Source organism: Anas acuta, chromosome 4 (genome assembly GCF_963932015.1).
Source record: "Anas acuta chromosome 4, bAnaAcu1.1, whole genome shotgun sequence".
Taxonomy (NCBI): Eukaryota; Metazoa; Chordata; class Aves; order Anseriformes; family Anatidae; genus Anas; species Anas acuta.
Window position 1 is genome coordinate 28,408,666 of NC_088982.1, and position 14,412 is coordinate 28,423,077.

General features: G+C 40.3%; 1 protein-coding gene across 12 annotated transcripts in view; it reads right to left on the minus strand.

The window, feature by feature from the left end:
- Positions 1-4,588: 4,588 nt before the first annotated feature.
- The window catches only part of CLOCK (clock circadian regulator), a 60,922-nt gene continuing 51,098 nt past the window's right edge, over positions 4,589-14,412 (minus strand). For all 12 annotated transcript variants that reach the window (XM_068680354.1, XM_068680350.1, XM_068680353.1 and 9 more), the window contains 4 exons: positions 14,172-14,378; positions 12,860-13,068; positions 12,282-12,558; positions 4,589-10,084 (listed from right to left, as the gene is read on the minus strand). In XM_068680354.1, the coding sequence (XP_068536455.1) occupies positions 9,893-10,084; positions 12,282-12,558; positions 12,860-13,068; positions 14,172-14,378 (885 nt within the window). In that variant the 3' untranslated portion in view covers positions 4,589-9,892. The remainder of the gene's footprint in view (positions 10,085-12,281; positions 12,559-12,859; positions 13,069-14,171; positions 14,379-14,412) is intronic.

Here is a 14,412-nt window from a genome sequence, read left to right on the forward strand (position 1 = left end):
TGCTGGCAGAGCCCTGGTTAGTTTCTGGGTAATGTGCAGTGTTCTGTTTAGTTTGAACCCAACGTTAGCCAGTCATTGCAGCCTGCTCTCTCCCACGCCCTGGAAACATGCTGTGGGCAGTGTGTTTAAACTTATACCTGCAAGGGATGTGTCACACAGGTCATGTCAAAACAGAGAAGGTGTAGGGAAGAGCCTGAATTTCTAACTGCTCGCTGGACAGCTGTTTGTTGTGTTACCCCGAAGTGGTACGGCTGGATTACAGCGTGTTTGTCAAGTAATTATGGTGCTGCAGGCTGCTGCTCATCCTGCCAAAAGCTCTTGTCAAAAGACAAAGCCAGACTAGCTGGCTGTGTTCTCATGTAGAAACCTTCCAGTCTTTATATACACCCCTTAAAGCTGTTTTGGTATTAAAACAATTACAACCAACAGAAAAAAGAAGCTATTTACTGTGGTGTTTGTAGAGGTAAATGTGAAGTTGCAGAACGCATCCAGGCAACTTCTGCATTTACATTTTACTGTTCCAGGCTTGTATGTGATGCAAAGTACTGCTTTTGACCACTATCTGGCTGCTATCTAACAATAGGCAGGTAAGAGTTTAGTCTGAATAATGATCCTACTGTTTTTTTTTTTGTTTGTTTTTCGTACAAACATGGCCTTATGCTTAGGAATCTATTACAAAATTAAACAGGTTCTGAAAAGTTAACAAAAGCTTTAAAACGTACTTTAGCAGTTGCTACTAATTACAGTGATTTAACGTTGTCACTTGCCTGCTGGAGTTCTTCACAATTCAAGGAATCTGGTGGAGCCTCGTTACGGTGTCCCTGAGCCTGCTGAAGGTGATCGAAGATTCCCAACTTATTTTTGGCAGCGCCATGTTTGCTGTCCTGTCCTCCCACATGGCCTCGTAGTGCTTGGACCCCAGCTGTCTCCCTCGACTGTTGGCTTGGACCCCAGCCACCTGGCTTGCATTTTTGGCTGGTTCAGGGGCTGGGATTTTGGCAGCTTTCATCACTGCTTACTCATCCTACTAATGCGCTGCCATCAGAGAGGTGTGTGGCACTGTTCATCTCGAAATCCTGATACAGGTAACCTCTTAGTGTGTGTGTAGGGATCGATACAAAAGATCTCACACCTGTGGTGGCTTACCCTTTAAGGGCAGCCTGTAGCATAAGCTTCTAGATGTTGTTAAAGCCTTTTCGTTGCCCACACTTTCCTTAAAGTGGCAGGTGTTAATTGAAGAGGTAGGTATGCTGCTGAAGTAAATATGCTTACTGCAGCTAAAACATATTTTGGGAGATGGGTTGCTGGGCTAAAATACCCCGTGTGGGAGGTGTTGAAGGCAGAACCTGAGATGATGCAGACTGGTGCTGCAGCCGCTTGAGATGCCTTGTGAATTCAGAGGGTGAGGAGCTGAAAGGTAACGTCGTGGCATGTGAGATGCTGACATATGCAAGCTGTCCTTCGCTCCTGCTCTCCCCCAACCCACTCCCCTACCTGCCCTAAATTTGGCAGAAGTTACTGGTCTCTACTTAGAAAAAACAAACTTTTATCACTGTCTTGCAATTCCCTGTGCCAAGAGCTAAAGAACTGTGGTATGTCTGAATGAGTGGTAGCTTGTTTGTTGCACCTTTGTCTCATTTCCTCCTTCGACATACTAAGTTGTAATGTGTTTAACAGTGGAGAAGGGCATATGAGAGTGGATTATTTTGCTTTTTCTTGGAGATCCTGATGTCACAAGTTGTTTACCAACTGCTGGAGTTTCAGGCTGCAAGTTAAAGCATCGAGGGGGGCTAGAGATGTCACATTTATAGAGATGCCCAAGCTATGAAACTTCAGCCAAGCATTTGTGGAGGGTGGAGGGGAAAAGTGGGGTAAGAAACCACCTGAAGTAACCAGGACAACATAAGTCATCTTCCTTTCAGTTGTGTTAGAAGTACTTAGTAGTTGGTTTTAAAGTTTGTGGATTGATTTACTTTTGCCTTACAAGCAAGAATAAGATCAGCAGAGGAAAAAAAGCACGAGGAATAGTCAGAAGTGCCAGGTGTGGTTCTGTTTTACTGCTCTTGGCTACGTCAGTGTGCTCACGTGGAAGGGGATCAAACAAGTGCATGTCTGTGCAGTCCTGCAGTGGCAGCACTTGACCTGCTCGCTGATGGGGAGGAGGAGCCCTTTGCAGGGCTGGGAATTACAGTCTGTTAAACATCTTCCACTGTAAGACGGCAGCACAGGCTTGATGCTGTGCTGGTATAACTGCTGCTGTCCTGAGGTGCAGCTGCTTCCTGGAGAGCAGTGCTTCTGGGGAAGGAGCTGGGGGTTGTATTAGCCAGGCAAGGCCCTGCTTTCCAGGAGCAAAGGATATAAAATGTAAACAACAGTGCTCTTTCCCTTTGAAGTGTGGGTAAGCATTGGGTTTGCCTTGCATACTAGCTCGATCTTTAATTGTTGTAGTCCTCTGCAATTTCTTGTTCGTTTGTGGCTGGAGGATATTAAATACAGTGGGTGAATGCTTAAGTTGTGAAAGGAAGGCTCTGCATTCCCTTCCTATTGCCTCTCAGCAATACAAATGTGGGCGGTGATCCAGCACGGATTTCCCATCCCTGCTGCAGTGTGATCCCCATCAGCTCCAGGCGATTTCCCTGTCAGTTCCAGAGGCATTTCCCCATCAGCTTCTAAAGCAGAAGCTTGCATCTCAGACTGTGCACACAGACTTAAAGGTGTGTGCCGCCTGCAGCTACTTGTTTCCACGCTTGAACATTAAAAACAAAATTGATATAATGGAGGCTGTTCTATTGGGATGAAAAAAAAAAATCACGTCAAGTTTAAAATGAGCAAAAACTAGTTGCTGCTTGTTGTTTTCCAAGGTGCTTATTAGTTCACAATCCTCCCTACATTGCATGTGGCAAAGTGCAGTAAGCAAAGATTAAGGTAGACCCGTAATCTCCAGTCCTGCCAGTGCAAAGTTGTTCAGGAGAAACCTTGTGAACTGCAGTACAGGTCCAGCCTGACAGCAAGCCTGTTTCTCAGGGCAATGCAAACAGGTGTGTTTGTTCTGGGCTGCTGCCTGGGGGTGTGACAGGCAGGTACTGACTAATTCTGCAAGTCTGAAAGCTGGCCAGGGGCAGGCTGTGTAATAGTTCCAGTCCTGGCACTGCTACTCACAGTCCTGTATGCTTAAAAAAAAAAAAAAAAAGCTCTCGGCTCCTGAATGAAGAGGACCATGTGGTTTCAGCCTCGTGCAGCTGGTTATCCTCAATTACTTGCATGGCTCTGGCCATCGTGCAGAGGCTTCTGCCATGCTGACGTGGCGTTTTTCCACAGCTCGCCTTGTACTGTCCCAAAAGTCAGCGCTCCTGGTGAGTTGCTGCTGATCTTATTGCTAAACTTAATCCGTAACACTTCTGTAACAGCTCCATCTGTCTGTCTGTGACATACTACGGAGGTGTGTTCCTTCTGCAGTTACATCCTATGTGAAAACAGAAGTGCCAAAGGTGTTCAGTAGAGGCTGTGCTACAAAGACTGGAGCTTTTGTTCTTACTGCATGCTGCCCTCTGACAGCTGAAGTCTTCAGGAATTTGTCTCGCCAATGGCTGAGGCCCAGCGTGCAGAGTTAACTAACCTTTGGATTTCTAATCTTCGCAGGCACTTTATGGTTGCGTTCTCCTGTAAACAGAGGGATTGTTTCTCAATTTGCACAGCAGCCAAATGACATTGAATGGCATTGCTTCAGGTGCTGCAGCAGTTACAATTACTTGATAAGTTTATGGAAAAATACTTTGGTATTTCCAAAGTTCAGCTTTAAGGAAACTGCTAAGCTTGCTTGCTGCATGCTATCAGGCTTACCACGGGCAGGTGTAGACAGGCAGTCCTTAACTGTGGCACTTCTGCAGCTAGTTTTGTTTTGGTTCATGGGGCTTGTGGCATCTGAAGGTTGTATACAACTTGCACAAGGGTTACTGAATTCCCAAAGGCAAGAGATCAGTATCTTTACATGGGCATCTGGAGAGACTGTAGAAGGAAAAGAACTGCAGACTGTAGAAATGGCTGAGCATATTTATCACTTCCTCCAGGCATTCAGCTTCTATTACAGGATTTCCTTCCCTCCTACCTTTTCCTCAAGCACTTAGTTAATTTCAAATTATTAATTTCTTGTCGTTGACAGTCACGCCTTGATCAGTGAGAAAGGATTAGACCACCCTGACAGGTTACATTCAGAGCAGTAACTGTCTGCTCTAAAGGCATTGTGCTCTCAGCCAACTCTCTGCTTCTTTTTCAGTGGCATAGCTGACAGGTGAGATAATCCACATGCCTTTAAAATACTATTCTTTGACAATCCACCAGCAGAAGAAATTCCCAGGGAGAAGAGTTACAGGAATTAAAGGAGAGTGCTTTGCCCCTGCCAGAAAGCCAGGGAAGGGGTATTCTTGAGAAGCTTTCCCTTATGCCTACAAATAAACCATCTGCAGTGCTGCTCAATCATTTTGACAGAGCAGGGACTATATGTGTAAAGATACCAACACAGATTTTTGGTTGTGCACATTTAAACAAGTGCTGCAGGTGTAAAGGCAAAATAATAACGTAACCACACAAGTCAAAGGTCTCCAGGTTTTGGAGCGGGCCATTGGTTTATGAAGAGATACAGAGAGCAGACAAGAGAAGAGTACAGTATGCGTTTTTACTGAGATCTCACAAGTCGTGTCTGGGGAGGGGAGAGAAGATAAAATTGACATCAAGCAACTTCTCACAAGTCAGGTGTCTGGGTGGAAATGGTGAGAGCGCGCTTCACTGTGAAACTCTGATCAGCATGACATTAAGCAACTCAGGAAAAAAAATCTAGAACCTTAGAAGCTACAAAAAGCAAAATTTTAAATGAGTTACATTTATTCAATTAAAAAAAATTGACAGTTAGTAATGGTCACATGAACACCAGGGAACTGTATCTACATTTCCTGACGTCAATATGAGCGGCACTAGGGTTTTTTTGTTTTACGTATACAAATCTAATGCCAGTTAAAAAAAATACAAAACAAAACTGAAACCCAAGACACTGTGAAGTCAACACTGCTTAAAAACTCAAAATTAAATCTGATATATTTTAAAATAAATAGTTTTTACCTTTCTGCTTAAAAAAGACAACTCACCAACTGCTTTCAAAGCAGTAACATCTTTAAGACCATTCCCAGAAGTGTTTCATAAATAATTACCCCTTGATTGTCTATTAATGCAGCATCTCTCAGTCTCAGCTAGGGTCTCTGTATTAGGCCACACAGGATTTTGTTCAGACACAGTGTTTTGTTTTGTGTTTTTTTCCCTCCTTTTTATTTAGGTACAATTTCTTTGAATATAGCATATCATGCTGGCAAAACTCATGCAGATGACATAGCATGAAGCATAACAGAGCTTAAAATTACCTGTTTAAAAACAAATACAAGGAATGTAGTGTTAAAAATCATGATACTGAAAAAGCAAGTATCCAGTCTCACGGACAACCAAGACACTTCCAAACGTTCTCTCACAGTTGTCTCATCTACTATAATTTGCTTAAATACGTCTTTTTAAACCCAAATTCACTTACTTAACTCTGCAACTTTTTTCCACCAGGGATAAGTAAAAAAATAAAAAGTTAATTATTAAAACTAGTCTCTTTCCTTTTAATCAAAATAACCATTTTTCCAGCCCTCTGACTGTACATCTAATTTTAATAACGATTTCAAATAGAGAAACTCATGAATCTGACATTTGACATCTCCCAGTGCCACAACACTTACAACACTCAGAACAATACCTGGGTTAAACCTCTGAACATATAAACGCTTTTTGAATCGACTTCAACATTTGAAAAAGGCCACATCTTTAAACCTTCAGTACAATTTCACACAAATTATAATCCTAAGGGACACTTCGAATTACTGAGCAGGCGAGTAAGCCCCCAGATGATTCTCTCTCATAGGCAACTGTGCAACTTAAAAAGTCTCCTTCAAAGGAAGCTATAATCAGTAATCCTTTCCCCGTGCCATATAAAACACAAAGCCAACCAGTTTTCGAAGCCTTTTTAATCTTGCACTTTGAGCCTCAAAGGATCACCATATTAAAGAAACATTTTCCAGAAATGTCTCTCTTGACAGTTTTATGCATGTTTTTCCTTGATGCCCCCCCCATTTTTTAACAGTTTCACTGACTAAAGAAATAAACTGTTTTTCAAATAGTCTTTTCAGTAAAGTGCTTGTCATTACTCAAAAAAAAAAAAAGTGCTATTTGAATCTTAAGAAAATTTCTTTTTCTGTGAAAAACTGTCTGATATAGCTTTATTTGTATTTCTTTTTACATAAAGTTGAAATGAAACCTATCTGTTGTAAGGATACTGGGTTACTAATTTTGGTGTTTGGCAGCAGGCAAGATGCCCACAGAAGGTGGTGACACACTGGAACCGTAGTGCAGAAGGTAAACCTTCTAGATGAAATGGAAGGCATATGGAGAGCTCCTACTAGAATCCTTTCATATTTATATACAAATATAATATATATTAAATATAATATAAAAATAGCTATATTCTTTTTTTCTCTGAAATTATCCTAGAAGCTTTTCTTCAAATCCTCACCCATTGCAGGCAATGTCTTCTAAACCCCATGCAACTCTGCTGTCTGTCTCACTCTGCTACGCGCCACCAGACCGTTTCTTCATAAACACCGTCCTCTCCTTACCAGGCTCCTTCCCTTCTGTCAGAGTCATTCTGTAACGGTTACGCTCCAGGACCTGCAGCATCACAGCATTCGTTATCGTGCCCTTCATTAGGATGTTGCAAATAAATCTATGACTGCAGTAAATGAGTCAGGCAGAAGCAAAAGGCTGATTAAGAAAGAGGCAATAGCCTGGTCCTCTTCCCACTACAAATCAAGGACAGCTCAGGAATTGATTCAGCAACAGGGGAAACTGCAGACACTTTAACCGTGCACCTCTCAGTCACTAGCTGTGAAACAAAGCATTTGCATCCTTGCACAGGATCTGGACCAAGTTCTACTTACGTACTTGCTTGTGTATAAAGTTTGCCTGATTTCATGGTAGGGATTTCTCTGTTTTTCCAGTCTGAATTTCCCCATCTTTTATACTTTTCCTACGAGCTGGTAGTTCTGTTATTGGATGACCTCTCTCTGAGGTTACAAAAAGCTTCTTGATCAAAGCGTACATTTCTACAGTTCTCTTTCAGCAGCCACACTATTGTTGTCATCTAACTTCTCTCTCACCTAGTTGAGCCTTTTTACCAACAGACCTATAGCAGCACACCGGAGTATTTGGGAAGGGGGAGATGGGAAGAGAAGTTTAAACAAAGCTTTATGTAAATAGCTGCATCATTAACTGCTTGGCTGGTATCTCTATTTCTTGTAATTCCCATATAACAGCTTAATACACCTATTTTACCACTATTCCAGATTTCTAACAGCACTATTAAAGCTCTCCCAGATTTTTTTTAGTGCTCTGTTATTACTGTAATTCGTTAACAATTTTTATCTAACCTATTTTCCATTAACAGAAGTGCTGATAGCACAGATCTCTAGTCAACACAGCTTATTTTAGAAACTGGTGGAACGGTGTGGTAGTCAGAGTAGATAGAGCAAGGCAAACTTCTTTACATCAAGCTTGACAGAAACAGGTTTCTGACCATTACTCCAGCTCAGAGGATGCCAGAAATCCCTTCAAAGAACAGGATTTTTTTCCTAGCTATGTTTGGTTTTGGCACCTGCTCCTCACTCCAGGTTGAAAGAGGCTTCTTGGAGCAGAAACCAATCTCATTCTCTTTGGTACTATATTTCTCCTTCCTTGTTCACTACTGTGCTTTTTGGTGCCAAACTCTTTCTTTGTAACTGGGGAATAACAAGGATGCAATGGTGGGACACCTGCAGAGGCAAAGGCCAGCCTCAAAATGTAGCCAACAGCATCCAATGCTTGCTAAACTGGGATCACCTTCCTATGGGTTTGGCTCATCCAGTAATACAATCAAACTGTTCCATAGTACAAAATAGTCCACCACCATTTGGTTACATTCATTCAACTCCTCCTCAGTATTCAAGATTAATCCAGCTCTCTCTCCTCCTACTAATTTTAACTGCTTTTGCTGTTTATTTATCAGATCTATCTGCATTTATTCGTTTTCCTCTGAAGTTGTGGTTTTCACAAACTAGTACCATAAAAACCTACTGAACGTTTACCTAAAATAGCGTATCTTATCAGTTGGAACTTTTTATTTTCGTTATAAAGTGAAGTTGCCTTCTGAAGTCTTAGTTCAGTGATACCTCTTAAATCAATAGCCTGGTAGTGTTAAATGCAATCTCGATCTCCCCCAAAACATGCTTTAAACACTACAACAATTCTTTTTTTGTTGTTTTGTTTTAAATCAGGTTACCGTTCCTACTCCTGCAAAAGGAGTGCTCTCTGTTTTGAGATCTTTTAAGAGCATTACCTGTAAGGTCTGAGATTCTAGAGCTGCCTCAGTTTCTGACTAGTGTTTGAGGGGGAGCAGCACTCAAAAATGCTCATGTTCTCAACTCAGACCATCATTACAATGAACACAGTACAGAAATAGCTATGAAGCAGATACACAGGTTTGGTCGACAATGTACTAAGACTTCAAAATTGAGAATGGTTACAGATTCAAGACATTGTAATTCAAGATGTTCAACATTATCACCTGAATTAAAATCAAGGCACTATGGGTTTTTTTTGTTGTTGTTGTTAAAATGACCCTGAATTAGTTCTGACTAAAGAAAGATCTAATTTTTGAAGGAGAATAAAAAGATTCCAACATATTTTAACAAGTTACAATTCTCACCACAGAGAAAGTGGTTAAAAAGTGCCCAAAAGGTTATTAAATGTAAATATATTTTTGTGCAAATTACTCCTATAACTGAAACATTCTTGAAAATTACTGTCATTTTTTTAAACCTTTTACATAAATATTTCCAACTATGAACTATATCAAAAGATAGCTTTGGGGAATAAAATTCCAAACCATCCACAAGGAAGCAGTGCAAATTCCTATTTTTCAAATAAAATGAATTAGTTATGAAATGACGGATGATATTCATGAATCTGAATGTCCTGAACCCTGATGCATAATCACCAGTTCAAACAGCTTCATCAATAATTTAACCTCGAGAAGTCAACTAACCAACACACTATACCTCACTGAACAAACTGTGACATCACAGACAAAGCACAAACAGGAGACTTGTGCCCACACTAAGGGTGAAAATTATGATGCATCATGTTGTAAACAAAAGGGTAGAACAGAGGAGAACATTAGTCTGAGTATGGCATAAGAAATAAGGGAAACATATTCAAACCTACAAATAACAGATTACATTTTCATGCATCATATAAAATAATTTGCTCTTTCTCCTTTTATGCAGACATATACACAATATTTTACAGCATCTGTACAACAGAGAACTGGATTTCACACAACATTTTCAAAATATTTACTGTCCCTTAATCATCTGAAAAAATTAGATGTTTGTTGGACTATATTCCTGGCATTTTTTCTGCTAATTCAAATGATTGCTCCGTGTCCATTTTAATACTTTAAAAATGTACAGGACTGATAAAAAATACCAATATTTTCAGCATCCCTCTCATTTCAGTCACATTTTGAGATTTCACCTGGACAAATTAACACATGGCAGCAAATCCTTTAGAACACAGAAACTGGGGCAACTATCAAAGTTGGCCATGTCCCCATCATCACCTTGTGGCTTTTCTTAACAGGTTCCAGAAGTTAGCTGTAGATCTCAAGACCGTGGTGTTAGAAAGGCTTTGTACTGCAACCTCTGTAACCTCAGTGCAACTGTTTATGGAGCAGCCCCTACCTGGTAGTTTGCTTCAAAAAGAGGCAGAGCCCCAGCTATTGTGGCTGAACTTTGGAAGGATCAGTCATCTTGTCAGTTCTGTGTCGTGAAAGTTGCTGCTGCTGCTGCTGCTGCTGCTGAGATTGATGCTGCTGGTGGTGGGACTGAGTAAAAGTGCTTTGTTGTAGTGGGAAAGCAGCAGAGAGGATAAGCTGAGCTGACTGATTTCCATGAAGTAACCTGGATGTCTGAAACATGCAAACAGAAGATTATTTTTCCTGCTGTACTAAGAAACAGGCCTAGCTTCTTTTTAACGTCTCAGAAGAGCTCAATCACAACAAACTTCTGATTTGGTCAATTAAGTTGAACAAACAACGCAAAGATTAATTCATACTAATGAAGCTGATTACAGCATCTAATTAATAAAGCAGCTGGTCTTCATAATTTCCTGTAACAATAGGTAGAACACATGGCAGTTCATCTCCATGTCAAACCACAAGAGCATAACTGGGTCTAAGGAATCTATTTTAACAGTACATACGGCTGTTATTGCAGTCAGGCAAGAAAACAGTACATGACTTGGCACAGATCAAACTTATCCCCAGATAAAAATTAACCATCAAAGAAACTGCCATGTTTGCAGAACCAAACATCCTCACTGAAAGGGATTAATCACTTTTGGAAATAGTACTCATTTATAATGTTGACCTTTGTAGAACCAGAAGACGATGGTACTGAAGAAAAGCAGCTAATGCACTTGGACAGCTCAACCCAGAAACATGTTCTGCAACTACATAAACTGCTGCACCTGCAGAATCAGACTGTAAGAAGCCCCAGTGAACAGAGGCAGAAAAAAACACACTGATCTTTTTCTCCTTTTAAGAAGGGAAGAAAATAAAACACATTTGTTTACTTCGAATCCCAGCACTTCGCTAGTTTGTATTAAAAATCCCAAACTTTTGCCTAGAAAAAATCCAGGACAGGAACAGACCTTTGGAGATCTTCATCTTCACCAAATCTACTCTTTCTCACCAGAATGATGTCAAAACTGTACAAACGTCTTAATTTAAAAACAGATAGACACTACCTACCTGCTAAACTATATTACTGTTGAAGTATCTGAGTTGTCAGAGAACACATTCAAACCTGCTCTGGTTTGATTCAGTTCCAAAGCCTCAGACTCCCACTACATAAATGAGTGCTGAAATTCAAATCACCAGGCATTCTTCATCTCCCTTGAAGGTCTTTTCCAACCTTAATGATTCTATGATTCTCTTTTTGATTAGCAATGTCAACTTGTGGCTGAAAAGCCTTTGCCTGATGCGTGAAATTGTATGTTCCTATGAAAAATGTTTTTAGCTAGTCAGTATCTGCCAATGACCTAGTCAAAGGAAATTTTATTTAGCCCTAAACAGAACCTTAACTATTCGTTGTGCATGGAAACACAGATGAAGCCTCCTGTTACTTACTCCACTGTGTATATTCCACCTACACATAGGACCCCTCTTTTAGTGCAAAGGGGAGACTGCATGTAGCAAGAAAGAAGAAATACTGATTGCAAAATAAGGATCTTTAATTATGTACCCTCCAAGAGTAAAAAAAAAAAAAAAAAAAATATTTACAGAGTAGTTAAAGAATGTTAAGAATGTGCACAAACTGCAGAGTGATAGTTGTATGGACTTTACCTTTCTTTTGGAAAGCACCATTGGAAGCTGAACCCACACTTTCTTGGAGGCACTTTCTCTCTTGTGTTCTAGCTACCACTGTGTCTCCTTCACCTACGTTACCTTCTAGGTAAGCTACGTGCCAGTGGTTAATTAGAATCTTAAAACAGCAACAGATTTTCCTATTCATTCTTTCTACGTTCTCACCTTCTGATTTATTTGGGGAAGGGGAGAGGTGCATTTTGTCTCTCTCTCTAAACACCTCCAGTGTTACTTTCCTTTTCTTTTAATCCAGTCTCTTTTCTTGTTCCACTTAAGGTTTTTCTCTATTCTCTGCTTACGAGGTTACTTGCTGCTCAGCCTCCCCTGTAGCCTGGAGAGATGTTCATGCCCCATGTCTTGCTTTGGGCTGCCTGATGCTTTCCAGAGCAACCTGTTCTGTTCAAGACCATCTCTCACACTTTCTTACATTGGTATGAGAATGCAAAGAAAATGCAAGCAGTTTTGAAAGGAAACATCTGTCTCTTCCTCCAGTTCTCAATCAAGAGCAGCAATTCAGAGGGAAAATAAAAAATAGGACCTAGCACAGAGTGAAGTTACAGGAAAGAGTAATTCTCTTTAAAGAAGCAGGATTTTAAAGAATGTCTACAGAATAAACTTATCTCGTGCATCAGGCTTGTTTGGAGGTTACTATTTTAAGAACTCTGGTAAGTACCCCTAAGAAAAGCCAGCAATGCTGACAGTGTCAAGACTGAAAAGTTTATAGAGAATGCTGCATTACCTGTAGGAGCTGTTGTGGGTGCTGGGTCAGCTGTGGCTGAGCTGGTTGCTGAACTGTGGTGACCTGCTGCTGCTGGTCTTGCTGACTTTGCTGCTGCTGTTGTTGCTGCTGCTGTTGCTGTGTTACAGACAAAGTCTGTGGCTGCTGCTGTTGGGCAGCAAAAGTGGGATAAGCTGTCACCACCTGTCCCATAAACATAGTGCTCGGTACCATCACCGCTCCACATGCTACCGGGGCCGTGACAAGTTTTGTTACCAGCTGCTGACCTTGAGAAAATCTGTTAATGGAAGAAGACATTTGGAGTCCCTTAGGAAAAATATATCAAGTATCAGGTGCTCTCGACAAATGCAGATTTTGTCAGGTTGATACCATTTTGTAACACCATTAGTTTTAAGTCTGCAAAAATGGTATCTTGGGCAAAGTTTAGTTAACCAGCTGTATCTAAATACATGGTTACAGTAAGAAATCACATGATTTTTCAGGCTACTTCTCTATATCTGATGTATTTATATAAGCTACAAATCACCTGATATATGATTTATGTATAGCAAATCACCTGAATGGTCTCAAAGATTTACCTGATTTGTCTCTCCTGAGCAAAAGTAGTTACTGCAGCAGTACTCTGGTTATTGTTCTGTGGCAAGCTAGAAGGAACCTGGACCACGTTTCCTGTTGTTGGCTGAGAAATCACCATAGTGTTATACAAAGGTGCCGACACTGTGCTCTGTGACTGACTGGCAAGAGAAGACTGTTGATTGTGTCCACTAAGTACATTTTGTTGATTATGCTGAAAAGGAAGATCATTTTATGAATTAGTCACTTGAAAATAGCCAGGTACTACAACTCTCCTCCTCATCGTAATTGCCCATGCTTTACAACTGTCAGTGCTTTTCTATTACATATGAATTCTTAATTTGAAGTAGACAGGTATTTCTATCAACTCAGGATGTGGATGTGGGACTGGCTCTAGGGCATCTGAGAATCTCTTCTCCAGAATACATTTTTCCTTATTATTTCAGCTACTTGCATGATATTTGCTCAAGAAACTGTCTTCCATTCCTTTAGCATCTCTGTGCCACACTAACGTGCACATCACCTCAATCAACTAGCTTCATACTTCAAAGTTTGGAATTAGCTTAATGCTAAGGTGATAAATTGTCCAATACTAGTGTACCTATGGAGATCTGTATGACAGAGCACTTTGACATTATGCATGACAGAGATGAAAAGTGAGTAACAACTCAATGTGTTTCCCAGTACAGGAGCTGGATGAAAGGTTCAAAAACCAAGCATCACCTTACTTCACAGGAACTAAAGCTGCAGAATTCACTCTAAGATTCTGTGGATTTCAAAAGTTTACATGAAATCAAAAGAAACTCAAAAAACTCATAGAAGAAAAATCCAGCAAAGGCTATTAGCTTGCAAAACCTATGACATCTGACTGAAAGTGCTGAGGTGTAGAAAAGTCATCTGCAGTAGCAGCAATATATGCATTTCCTGTTCTTATGTTTTTCTAGGTATTTACTGTAGAGATCAGTGTCTGGACACTGGGTTTCAAGCTCACCTATTACAAATGTTCTCATGCTGTATGTTCTATCAACAGAAAATTCATAGAAATTCAAAAAAGGCAAGCTGAATGTTTTCTTTCTAAAAAGGTACTAATTACTAATTATTTACATTTGTAAGTTTTAAAATAAAATCAAGATTTGAAATTGCATTAGCAAGAATAGAAGCACATTTCAATTGTAAAACTTCGAACACTGAGAAATTAACTTGAGTCAAAGGACACTGTTGCAAATAAATTGGGAGGGGGAGGAGTCAGGAAGCTACTGTTGTGTTTCAGCTACAGTTTTGAACTCTATCCAGCAAAATCACTAATGAGAGTTTTACCTGTGACGCAGTACTCTGCAAAGGCTGTTGCTGTATCATGTGCGGTGTACTTGTATGGCCCGTGTTCATCCCACTTTGAGTCTGATTACTCTGAACAACTTGACCTTGCATGTTTATTGGTGCAAGTTGCTGAACATTTGAAGAATTTCCAGAAGTAAGCTGCACAGAACTGAAGTTGAGTCCAGAAGTTGACTGCTGCAAAAACATCTTAAAAAAAAATCACAAAATTAGCTTTTAAGAA